The 13,977-nt window shown below is 34.4% G+C and overlaps 1 protein-coding gene across 1 annotated transcript in view; it reads right to left on the bottom strand.

Annotated features, from left to right (window-relative positions):
- CDH12 (cadherin 12) overlaps positions 1 to 13,977 on the bottom strand; it is a gene marked incomplete at both ends in the record, with an annotated part of 268,874 nt that overhangs the window by 68,655 nt on the left and 186,242 nt on the right. Inside the window, 1 exon segment of the mRNA XM_080804545.1 lies at positions 8,743 to 8,910. Within this exon segment, the coding sequence (XP_080660671.1) occupies positions 8,743 to 8,910 (168 nt within the window).

Below are 13,977 nucleotides of genomic sequence, written 5' to 3'. Positions count from 1 at the left end.
CCCATTCTTACTTAACGATTCGGGTGTAGGAAGCAGTCATCTATATTTTCATGAATTTGCATATTTATTTTATTTTTTTTAAACAGAGAGGTTTAATGCAGAGAATTATTTTTAAGATTTTTTATTTATTTATTTGACAGAGAGAGAGATCAGAAGTAGGCAGAAAGGCAGGCAGAGAGAGAGGGGGAAGCAGGCTCCCCGCTGAGCAGAGAGGCTGATGCGGGGCATGATCCTAGGACCCTGAGATCATGACCTGAGCCAAAGGCAGAGGCTTAACCCACTGAGACACCCACGTGACCCTAAACGTGCATATTTAAAAATCACAGCTCTAATATGTTCCCCAATTATGTTCCGCTCCATCACACATGTATCTATAAAGTTCCTGGCTCCAACTCTTACAATCTCTTTTTCTTTCACTTTCCTTTTCTAAATGTGCATAAATAAACAACATCTCTTCGTAAGGAATAAAGAAGTTAATGTGCAGTTTAAGTGGGGCTTCTGTATGGCACATGTGCCATCAGTATTAGCCGCTGCCTTACTAAAACCATTGCTACATTCTGTAAAGAGTCGTGCAGTCGTATGACCTGGAAAAGAATGGAACCTGATGATGCAGTTCTAGCGGGAAAATGCAGAAAAGCAAACTGAGGACATGCAAACTGAAGATTTAATGAGCAAGAGGTATGTAAGCATTGTAGCCAGAGACCGAGAGGTTTATAATTATTTAAATCTGATAAATTCCGTTGCTGGCATCTACTTACTTGCTCTGACGGACAGGAAATTTTCACAAAAGAATTTTTTTTTTACTATTTTTGCAGGAAGGCTGAGAGGTGGAGGTGGGAAAACTTCCTCATTACCTTGCTTGTCTGTTTAGGAACCTATGAGTTTTATTAGGTCCAAGGTAAAGTCTCACATTTGAACTGTGGATTATATGATGCCAAAACATTCAAGCCACCTCTCCAGGATTGTAATTGTAAAAAAAAAAAAAAAAATGACTCTGGTGAGCTGGAAAGTGCACAGATTAATATTAAGAAATATTTTAAATACTTATAGGGACCATGGTCTTTAGATATTGTTATTATTGTTAATAACATTGATAAGATTAAGCACAATATCTTTAATATCATTTCAGTTTTAAACTTTTTTTTTTTAAAGATTTTATTTATTTATTTGACAGACAGAGATCACAGCAGGGAGAGAGATAGGAGGAAGCAGGCTCCCTGCTGAGCAGAGAGCCCGATGCGGGGTTCGATCCCAGGACTCTGGGATCATGACCTGAGCCGACGGCAGAGGCTTTAACCCACTGAGCCACCCAGGCGCCCCTCAGTTTTAAACTTTATTGAATATTATTCACAAAATCATTGAAAACTAAAAGTTAGATTTCTTAAAGACCTATAGATATTGTAGCTTGTAAGCTCAGTACTTTTGCAAATCAGACAATGGGGCCATAGAGCAACCAGCCTGCAATCTTGTGCCCTTTGCCACATGGGGAAAAGGACCAAGTAGGTCATCAAAAGCTTTCAGCATCACTTAAAGAAAGAGTCATATTTTCATTAACAAAGCCTAATGTGGTATTAATGTGACAATAGTAGCAATGAGAAATGATTTTAAAATTGTGGTAATTGTTTTTTATTTGCTTACATCTGCCGACATGGACCCTAGTGAAACTATTCTCTTCTTTTTGGAGAATCCAGAGTTCACATTCACTGAGCTTGTATCCAAATTAGATTCAGCTCCATGTCTGCCTCAAAGCATCAGTATCTGACTTCTGTAAGCTCTTTGGAAGACTTCTAAGCAAGACACGTAACTTTAAGATTGTTTAATTGTAAAAGAACAACAACAAAAAAAAACATTTCAAAATGGTTTAAAATGAACAAATGTTAATATTCAGATTTCACTCAAATATACCTGTAGGAATAGGATTTTGCTTGGACCAAAACAACTCTCATGAGATATGAAATAATTAACTCATTAGCTCTATTTAATGAATAATGAAATGCCTTCTCAACATTGCTGCTTCATCACAGTAAACCAGTGATTTTCAAATTATGCTTTGCAGACTACCTACATCAGAATCTACCAGATTACTTATTTGAAATTCAGATTTCTGAGCCCAAGCTGTGCCACTAGAAACAGAGCTTCTATCACTGGGATGTAAGATCCCAAAGGATTCTGCAGGCAAATGTGATGTGAGAACTATTGGGAACACTATAGTGAATATGACTCTGGTCCTTGTTTGCATGCCTCATCTTCAGGAAAAAGTTATCTCTTGCTCATTTTTATCAAAGCAGACAAATGACCCATTTGGGAATTAAAGTAGAAGTGTTTATTCCACTTAGTAAAAGAGCTGGTTTCATTATGTCTTGGCTTGTTTTTCAAAAATAGAAATAGAGTCATCAAATGTGATGACTCTTTCTATCACTTATGCCTACAATCTTTACAAGATGCAAGTAACATAAGCTCTTTGTGCAATATTTCCAATCTCTTAGATTTACAATTTCTTTTTTTATGCTTTTTAAACATTTCCCTCACAAGTGAGGAGTTAAACACACACACACACACACACACACACACCACTAATAAATGATGAATATGGGTAATATATATAATTGCCACATACTATGCATACCATAATATGTCTCTTAAATACTGGTAAAAAAAAAATCAATTGTGGGAATTGAAACATGTTCTAAAGTTGATACTAAATCAACACCAGTAGTAAATTTGAGAAACATAAACAAACATGAACTTATGTCAACTCATTAATATATTTTACTTTCTTGTATTACTATTTAAAACGTTTACCTGTTGGGGCGCCTGGGTGGCTCAACTGATTGTGTCTGCCTTTGGCTCAGGCCCAGATCCCAGGGTCCTGGAATCAAGCCCCGTGTTGGGTTCCCTGCTCATTAAGGAGTCTGTTTCTCCCTCTTCCCCTGCCCCTCCCCACGTACACGCGCTCTCTCTCTCTCTCTGTCTGTCTCTCAAATAAATAAATAAACACTTAAAAAAAAAAAACCACATTCACCTGTTTTCAATTAAGCCTCAAGTTTTATTTACAGTATACTATAAATATAAATTATAAATATAAATACAGTACACTATAAATGTAGATACCTCTATACTAAACAATATATTATTATAATGTTAACCTTGCAGACCAAACTGACACGCACCACCTTCCCAAATTCAAATATTTGAATGAAGCTGAAGACATTATCCTCATCAAAGTGATAGATTTCACTAAGACCCATTATTTTAGTCATGCTTCTTCTAGTATTTTTTTCAGAGTACCTGTCAGCATTTTCCCTTTTCCATTCCTGCCCCTAAGATAACAGATTGGAGATAGTGCTAAAAGCAGAAATTTGGCCTTTGCTTCACCCTCAGAGATATGATTTAGGAACACGCTGGGGTGTTACCAATAATTTGCACTTGACCTGCGGGTAGGAAGCAGGCCAGTAGCAAGAGTCTCCAAGGAAGGTGAGATATGAGAGTTCTATACAGTTCACATCCTGACATTAACAGATGGAGATTATGAAAAAGACTGAAGTGATCCTGACCATGTTTCCAAGTTCAGACACATATTGGCCTTTTCTGCACTCAAAGGTCAGGACATACTTTCTTCACAATGTTATTAAATGATTCTGAGACTATATCTACCTATAGGTAGATATATCTATATCTACCTATTGGTAGATATATCTATATCTACCTATTGGTAGATAGATATAATCATATATATATATATATGTGTGTGTGTGTGTGTGTGTGTGTGTGTGTATATACATATATATGGAATTTATATATATATATAAATTGATATAGCTCTATAAAAATTTACATCTGCAAAATATATGCAAAGTCATGAACTTTCATACTATTTACATGCATACACTCAGATTGTATATAATTTGTATACATAAACTTAAATCATAGAACTGGTTTATCACAGTCATCCCCATGACAATCCCCTTGGTCACCTGGAAGAATGTAATAGTATATTTTCTATGGCTGGATCTGAGTTAACTGTCAAAATTCAATTAGCCTACAGTTCTTTATTCATAAAGACTTAATTACACTTTTTTACCAATAAAATTTCAGTCTAAAAGCTTATGGTTTTCCAATTAGGGATGCTAAACCGTAAAGAGAAATAGACTTTGTGCCCCCATCTGGTTATAATTGGGTTCATGTTGATACTGATGAAAATCTTTATAAATCATATATTGTAATAAATATTGCTTTAAAAATGAACAATTCTATATTATCCATTTCAAAATAATAAGAAGCCAATCTTAACCTGGATGCCAAAATACTAATGAGAAGATGAAAAGATGAAATATATATATTTTAATTAAACACATCAATATTATACACTAAATAAATATATAGTTATCAGTATTTATTTATGTAGTAATTAAATAATTAACTTAAGCATTCTGCAGTCTTTCTATAACATGAATGTATAATAGAAAAAATAACATATAGATGCATACACATATTTTTTATGCTTGGATCTGTAGTCTTTGATAGTTTGTGTAGATCAAACATTGCTCATTATGCAGTAGACATTCTGGCTGATGCATTTAATGCTTTAATTTAACTTATGTTTATGTTAATTTCAGGACAATAACAACTTTTCCTGGGGTAAAGTCTAATATTTACAAGTGTCTTATTCATTAAATTAATGAACTATATAATATGGATACAACTATATATTTTATATGGTAATTATTGGGCAAATAATTTATTATTGACTTTTAACTGAATCAAAATCCTTAGAGTTAGCAACAGTCAATATAACATGCTTGGTAGGTATTTTATTAAAACAATTACTTTAAAATATTTTACTTATTTCTAAGAAATTTTCTTAGAACAGTTATTAATGTCCTATTTTCTACATTTGAACTTATTTACCTTACGAGCAGTTCTCTTTCTCTTATTATATTGAAAAAGAAACAAAAGAAGCAAACTCTTCCTTATATTTCCTATATTTCCTTATATTTTCTTATATTTCCTATAAATTTCATCCAGTGTTGTGTATGAAGTACTTTCATTCAAGTTGTTCTCATTTTCATTACAAAATTATTACACAGAAGAAAGAGACAAAGTGGGAGAAGCACGCATGAATATTTTGCCTAATGTGAATTAACCACATCACTTAATTGATTTGATCTCATAATGCATTATTTAGAACAGCTTGTTAGATGGTTTTGTCATTTAATATTCAAGTAATGGAAACCATCAGCATTTTTCTGTAGATTATTTTAACAGATGGAGATACTCTGCAGATATCCTTGATTGTGGTAGATGGTAGCTTTATAACTATAGGGAAAAGATGTTGCAAAGAAAGTATTTTGCCTTTATAGGACTCCAGGCACACCTCTTTTAACGTGTTGGGTATTATTTGGATTTCCCTGTGTTTGTGGACAGTTTTCCAGGTTATCTGGGTTTTCTGGGTTATGGACATTTTAGGCCAAGTACAGGCATCAAAAACAAATTCCCCATCAAGAGGGAGAATGACAAAGAGAGACCTGAAGTCACCACATAAGATTAAGGCTTGGTTCTCTCACTCAGTGGCTGAATGATCTTAGAAAAGTTTTTAACTTTTAAAAACTTTACTTCTATCATTAAACTTTCTTAATAATATGATTTGCTACTTTATTTCTAAAATTGAAAAAATACTATATAGTCATTATGAAAGAGGGGGAAATGCAGATAACTTGAGGTAGTACATGACACACAGCAATTTACTAGTCAATATCATTGTCACCATCATCTTATCATATTGGCAGGAAGTTCTGATGTCTCAGGAACCATCTATTTTGCAACAATAAAACAGTAAACTGTTTACACATGCATGATACGAATGCATGTGCCACTCAGTTTTCTTTTTTTTTTTTTTATCTCTAACGGAGTTAGAGAAGGAAATGGATACTTAACAGTGTCACATATGCATATATGTACACACACAAAGCCAAAACAAATTATGATTAGTAAATTTTAAGAAATTATTTTGTGCATTTTTAAGCAATGAGAAATTGGAGCTCATGAAATTCATCTGAAGGGAGTTTTCTGTTTTTGTTTTGTTTTCAGAATAATCACTTAATAAGCATGAAATAGAGCTAGTTGTGCAGATTCTCTTATAAGGTATTTATGTATAAAATATGTGTATATATTTTACTTTTACATTTAAAAGTATCATTTCAGCTTGTAATGTTACATCACATTTGTAGTTTAATTGCTTCACGTGAGAAATTTTCTTGCAGAAAGAGCATTGGCTTCTAAAGAAATGGCTTTTCTGTTTATAAATGTATTCTGTCTTTTCCTCTGAAGGATGTAATTCAAAATGACAACACACTCAAAAGGGCTTGACACAATGGCATGTGAAATGGCAAGGAGATTAATTTTTTATTTATGCAAAAATGTGAAAACCCTCTCCTTTCTCGTGATTCAAAAATCTTTCTCACCTCTTACACTTTCAGACTAGAGTTCAAAATACATGTAATACAAGTAGAGAATAATTTGATCATGGTGAGCTGCTCAATATATTTCTTTTGCCCTCTCATTTTTCTGTTTATGAATGGTGACAACTCCACATATGTCAGGTGACTTTTTTGCAGTTGTTCTAAAAAGTAGGGTTTTAGAGTGTCAGGTAGAGGAAAGGAGTAACTTTTCATTTTAATGCTATGTTAAGCTAGAAGGAATTTGAACTTCAGAGCAAAAAACAAAAACAAACAGAAAAAAACAAAACTCTGTTACTTTGGTTTGTTGATTTCAAGCAAGTTATTCAACCTCTCTAAGCCTCAGTTTTCTTAATGGTAAAATGTGGAAAATAAAGACTCAGAATGTTGTGGTGAGTAAGACAATGATAAAGTTGCTGACAGAGCATGTAAATGTCCCAGAATTCCACTGAGTTTATCCCCCACATTCTTTCCTGGTGGTTCTCATTTAGTTACCCTCATTCCTACTATTCAACCATGAATAAATCCCAAACAAGACTATTGCTTTATCTAGATTCTCCTTTCACTAGGTAAGTAAGATCTAGAAGTGATCGTCCTAAGTATAATCTAGCCTCATTCTCATGGAGATATTTTCATTTCCCTGTACAGCAGACTATCTGTCTGGATCTCTGCCCAATTTTTACCAACCACTCTTCATCTATACCAACAGAAATTGTATCTTTCCTCTGGCTGGGTTTTATATCCCTCATCTGAAAAGCCTCACTATCATCCTTTTGACTAAGAATATTGACACTATGTAGTAATATCTCTGCTATTTCCTATACCCTAGACTAATGTATTTTATATGCACAAAATGCAAAACAGGACCCATGTTCACAGTGACATATTTTATATAAAAGTAGAGTAGTTTCCCAAACTATCTCCCTCCCTTGGCTATTACAGCTTGCCATACATAAGAAGTAAAAAAAATAAAGAAATAAAAGACATAAAAATAAAAATAATAAGTACTTTTTAAGTTGGGAACATATTCTTTATTAATGTCAAATGTTAGAGAATCAAATGTATGATTTTTTTTCCCTTTTAATATTTACTTATCTTTTATCTGTTTCTTTAATAGCTAAGTAAAGAAGTATGTCCATAAGACTCTTCATGTTATTAATTATAGCATATTTATATTAGCCATTTTTCACATATATTTTCAATGGCTAAAGTATGATGATTTCTAATTGCTCCTCATAACATTTGGCCATTAGACTTTCTGATCACTAAGTAAAATATTTCCATAAGAAAATACATGTTGATGACTTTAAGAGAAAATGATAAAGTAGCAAAATACGAAAAACCATACAGCTAAAGGAATAAAATATCCATTTAGTTAAATATTCTCAGTTTTTTATACTTTAGTAGATGAACTCAAAGTCTCCTACTGAGATCAAAAAAGGAAAAGCATTTTGTTTTGGTTCTCTAAACTATTCACGCAAATGAGTATCTAGAGATTTAATCAAGTTCCTTGTGTAACCAGTGATAGAAACTTTCAGTTTCTATATTCTAAGTCCTAGGAACATTGAACTAATCCTTGAAAATGTACCAGAAATCGAACAGGTACTGATTGGTGTTAAATGTAATACTGCAAAAGAAAACGAGATATAACATAAGTGAGAAGTATTCATTTTCAGTAAGAAGCACAGAGTTACAGAGAAAATATAGGTGTGAACCTTTCTATTATCATAGAAACTGTAACAATTTTCACCTATTGCAAAACTAAAATAAAATAAGACTAAAGTAATGTAAATAGCATCACTGAATTATTATCTGATACTTACATGGAAGTAAATGGAAATGATTCAACACATACAATTGCTAAAGAAAAAGTAGAGAATTCTTATGCTAATTGCATGACAGACCAAATAATATGGTGTCATATGTGTCATAAATATGAGTATTAAATTACAATGGAATTTTCATATTTAATTTACTTTTTCAAATAAAAATTGGAGCAAGATTCCAACTTATTGTGAATATTTTACTTGACTGCAAATCAATAATATAGGACTCATTGTTCAATTACTGACTTGTATTATTTTATATTAAAGTCATACAGAGCATGATTCTAATGGAAAATGAAACTCTTAGGTCATTTAATTTGTATCTCTTAGGTTCTGTTTCCTTAAGACCAAAAATGTCTGAAAAATTATTACAATTTCTGTAACATTCAATGAAATGTAAGAATTTTTTTTTTAAGTTGCGCTAATTTAAACTCAACAGAAAAGATTTAAACTCAACATACTTTTAGGGAATCGAGGTGGATTGTCATTGACATCCGTGAGGGTGATGTTGACGACTGTCGTTCCAGCTAACCCTCCTAGTTGTCCACCCATATCCTTGGCTTGGATGAGGACTTGGTATTGTTCTTTGACTTCCCTGTCCATGTTTGGCAAAGCTGTTCTAATAACACCTTAAGGGAAAAAATAATAAAAGATAAATATCACAAACATTGTGTTTTCTGAGATCAGATAACCTACAACAAGAAAATGATAATATTTAGATTCACTAGCAAAGACACGCTATCAAAATTGTGTATCTTTCAAAAAGTGAAACACTCAAAATGTCCAATGGTTAAGATATAATTAAAAATATTGTGGTAGCAGCCATATAATGAAATGCTGTGTAGCATTGTGGAATATATTCAAAAAACAACGTATCAGCTCTAAAAGACAGTCATCGTTCATTAAGTGAACCAGATAAGACGTGATTTATACAGAACGATTCTATCTTTAAAAGGGAATGGACTCCTCAAACTCAACACACACAAAACAGATAATCACGTCAAAAAACGTGCAGAAGACATGAACAGACACTTCGCCGAAGAAGACATACAAATAGCGAATAGACACATGAAAAAATATTCATCATCATTAGCCATCAGGGAGACTCAGATCAAAACCACATTGAGATACCACCTTACGCCAGTTAGAAAGGCCAAAATTAACAAGACAGTAAACAACATGTGTTGGAGAGGATGTGGAGAAAGGGGAACCCTCTTACACTGTTGGTGGGAATGCAATATGGTGCAGCCACTTTGGAAAACAGTATGGAGATTCCTTATGAAATTAAAAATAGAGATTTCGTATGACCCTGCAATTTCACTACTGGGTATTTACCCCAAAGATACTGATGTAGTGAAAAGAAGGGCCATCTATACCCCAATGTTCATAGCAGCAATGGCCACAGTTGCCAAACTGTGGATAAAACCAAGATGCCCTTCAACGGATGAATGGATTAAGAAGATATGGTCCGTATATACAATGGAGTATTATGCCTCCATCAGAAAGGATGAATACCCAACTTTTGTAGCAACATGGACGGGACTGGAAGAGATTATGCTGAGTGAAATAAGTCAAGAAGAGAGAGTCGATTATCGTATGGTTTCACTTACTTGTGGAGCATAAGGAATAACATGGAGGACATTGAGAGATGGAGAGAAGTGACTTGGGGGAAATCGGAGGGGGAGACAAACCATGAGAGACTATGGACTCTGAGAAACAAACTGAGGGTTTTGGAGGCGAGGGGTGGGGGGATGGGTGATCCTGGTAGTGGGTATTGTGGAGGGCACGTATTGCATGGAGCACTGGGTGTGGTGCATAAACAATGAATGCTGGAACACTGAAAAGAAATAAAATAAAAAAAAATAAAAAGGGAATGGAATTGTTGAACAATATAGAGCAAATATACATTAAAAAATCAGTGGTTCACTGAGTGTGAGGTTTCTAAAGAATGCTATTTTCTTCTCTATTCTTCATTTTTATAAAACACATTTATTACTTTACTTTTTAAACACATAACATATCTCCTCCATGTATTTTATTTTATCTCTCAGGATACCTTTTAATTATTTTAGCCACCTACTTTTTCACTTAGATCTCATTAAGCTTTACTACTACAGGGACCTTGTCTCTCTTGTCACCAAGTTATTCCAGCCTCTAGGGCAGTGTCCGCATTTAGAAGGAACTCAAGAAGAATGTGTCAACCAACTGACTAGTTGAATGACTGACCGAATGAATGAATGAATGAGTATATGTATAATTAAGTTTACAATCATGAATCATCCAGCATATATGCATATTGAAATATCCCACTCATTTTCTGCTCTTGTGTCCAAGTATAGAACTAATTTACATTTATATTTATCCACAGTGAAATAACTAAGACCTTCCTGATTTGTTGTAAGTACAATTATGGATAAATTTTGTACCAAATTCCAACCTATAGACAATGGTTTTAGGGAAAGACTGCAGAGCAGTTGTCTTAAACCCATGTACCTTAGATAATGTCATTTTTTAAATAAAGTAGCGTATATAACTAACAAATATAATATTGAGCACCAATATGAATTATAACATCCAAATCATAAACTGAATATACATCCACATTTTATCTATACTTCCCACTATTGACTTGCCAAATGGTGTTCTGTTGTTAATTTAGATTTAACTACAATCTAGGATTTCTTCTGACCCTCAGCAGGAAATGGTGGCAGAAAAGACAAGCTCCAGTTTTTTGCTACTGCTGTTTATTCATGCATTGGTACTGACACTCTATTATTTTCCTCTCTTTAGCTCAGATCCTTGATGTTTCATTTCCAAGTCTCTTTACTAAGATTCTTCATCTCTGCCATCTTAGTGACTTAGTCACACGGCTTAAGGTACCTGATTTCTGCCTGCCTTAGAATGTTTATATTTTCTAGATAAATGCCTGGGTTTAATTTATATGCATGCTCTCTTGTCCTTTTGCTGACCAGATCTTTACTCAGTTCATTTCCAATACAAAAATTATATACGTGTATATATTGATACTTGTAATTATATGTATTTATATATAATTTTTACTTTATCCAACTAATTTCTTTTCTTTAAGATTTTATTTATTTATTTGAAAGAGAGAGAGAGAATGAGAGAGAGAGAGAGCATGGGAGGAGAGACGTCAGTGGGCTAAGCAGAGCCCCTGCTGAACAGGGAGCCTGATGAGGAACTCGATCCCAGGACTCCAGGATCATGACCTCAGCCAAAGGCAGTCGCTTAACCAACTGAGCCACCCAGGCGCCCCTACCCAATTCATTTCTAATATGTAAATGTATAAATATAAATTTTATACTTTATATGGTATATATCATATATATTGTATATACATACATTAAGATGTTAAGAAAAAGAACACACAAGCATTACCAGACTTATTTAAGACAAGTTTTTTGTTTTGTTTTGCTTCAGGTAAGTTGTTATAGTTATTGTCACGATATCAAACTGCCCCGCCTTCCTGTTCCACTCTGTGTCTGACAAGGGACCTACTGGCTGCTCCTAGCCCCCCTTTAGTGTAATACTGCTTGACTGGAAGACACGTGTTAGACTTTAGAGAGAGGAAAATGTTGCTTATGCAGTTCCAAAGAAAACCACTGATGGCCATGATGTGCTTCCCCTCTCCCACCACCATTTCCATTCCAGAACCACTACCTCAGACAAGTAAAATATGATATTTGTAGATGGTTTTTCAGAGTAGAACCTGGCAGACTACGAAATTCAAATGTGAGAGCAGAATCTTAACACACTGTGGTCTACTGAAAAAGCCTGGTGAAAAATAGTCTCCTTTCCAAGAAGTTACTCTTCTTATGGACCACCCGCTGTTTACCAACTGCCTAATATTTAAAACCAAACAAACCAAAATGGATTGCATGATCTTGAGCAAGGAGGAATCTTGCCAAGAACTGAGTTTAAAAACTCTAAGAGTAGAATGTAACAAGCAGAAAGAAATGTTACATTCTGCTATTTTGGGTCTTAGGTTTAAGTTCATGTGCTCATCTCTATTTCTTAGTATTTGTATATAAAGATACAGCAATAGCCTCGTATGATAATAGCTGAAGCCTAAAATATGCATTTTGCAGGACAGTCCAAATACTCCACAGTGGTAATACCACAAAATTTAATTAAATAGCTATAATTCTGAAGTAAATCTTATTTAGTAGAAAAAAAGAGTGGTAGGCAAATGTATAATGAATCCTGGTATGATTTGAATGTCTTCTACCTAATGAACCTTCCAGCATACATAACTGAGATATAGAGTAAATACAAGAAAAAGAAAAATAGGGGAATTTTATTTCTGCCAGAATGAATGGAAAAATATGGTTGATAGTGTTATAAACTTAAAATAATACATCAAAGGACACTAGTCTGCCAAGGGATATATATATGCTGTCTTTGCAATGACCCTCATGTTATATCAAGCCTCCTAGTCTTGGTGGATCTCAGCTTATTTTGCAAATATGGGTTAAATATTCTGATAAGATTTTAAGGTGAGAATAATGCAATATTCTCCATGGAAAATCATAAAATATTACATGTGTTAATTCAGCATATGGTTTTACATGAGTTATTTCTTGAGTTAAGGATTGAACGGCAGGACTGAGACATGGGACACTAGATTCAGTCAGCATTTGTCCTAAAATACATGTTTCATTCAGGCACTGTTATCACATGTGATGGTATAATGGTGAACACTCTTCCATTTGCCACTTTATACACTTACTTACACTTTACACACTTACTCATGCTATACACTTTTCTAGACTTCTCTCTGCTCTCTGTCAGTTTTAACAGACCAACTGGCAGGATATTGAATGGTATAAGGAGAATGAGGTGGGTTTTTCTTTGCATGGATACCCCCACATCCCACAGTCTCCTGCTTTGGCCCTCACCACACAGTTGCATGGGTCTCCAGGACCCTATTGTTCTTTCAGTCCTAGGGTGGTGACCACAGACATCTGTTATGTTTTCTCCAGGTTCTGCTCCACCCTGCATGATTTCCCTTCAGTCTGCTTGCACTTCAAAATGCAGTCTTTTTGTTAAACTAATCTCAAATTACTCAACTAGGTGTCTTGCTTCCATCTGGATAATAATTGACGCCGTCTCTCTTACAAGGTACTTGAATGGAATGTCTATTAATAGGCATGTGTTTATGGGAGTGTTGAGGAGACCATAAAGAAACACTTAAATAATTAACCTAATTTCAGATGGTGATTAGTGTAATGAGGAAAATGAAATCAAGCGTCTTGGACAGGGATGTTGGAAAAGTCATCTCTGAGAAAAGCCTTTAGAGTTGCAATCTCCGAGAAGTAAAGGAGACAGGCTTGGAAAGAACAGAAGGAACATCCCAGAGGGGGAAGCAGGAGAGTACTTTGTAGGAGCAGGAATGGTCCCTTCAAAGCATACCAGAAGAGTCCATGTGGCCTGCAGCTTACTGCTATGGGGAAGGATGGGGGAAATAAGAAGCAACACAGTGATTCCAAAGACAAATAAACCCTCTGGGAATCATCCTGAAAATTGAAAAGTGGAAAAGCAAAAGAACATTTGCAAATCACATATCTGCTAAGGGGTTAATAGCCAAAATGTGAAAGAACTCATACAACTCAGTAAAAAAAAAAAAAAAAAGGAACAATCTGATATGAAAATGGGCAGAGGAACTAAACAGACAT

The sequence above is a fragment of the Martes martes genome, assembly GCF_963455335.1.
Source record: "Martes martes genome assembly, chromosome: 5".
Taxonomy (NCBI): domain Eukaryota; kingdom Metazoa; phylum Chordata; class Mammalia; order Carnivora; family Mustelidae; genus Martes; species Martes martes.
Note: the sequence above shows the minus strand (reverse complement) of the source record. Positions and strands in the feature narration are given on the sequence as shown.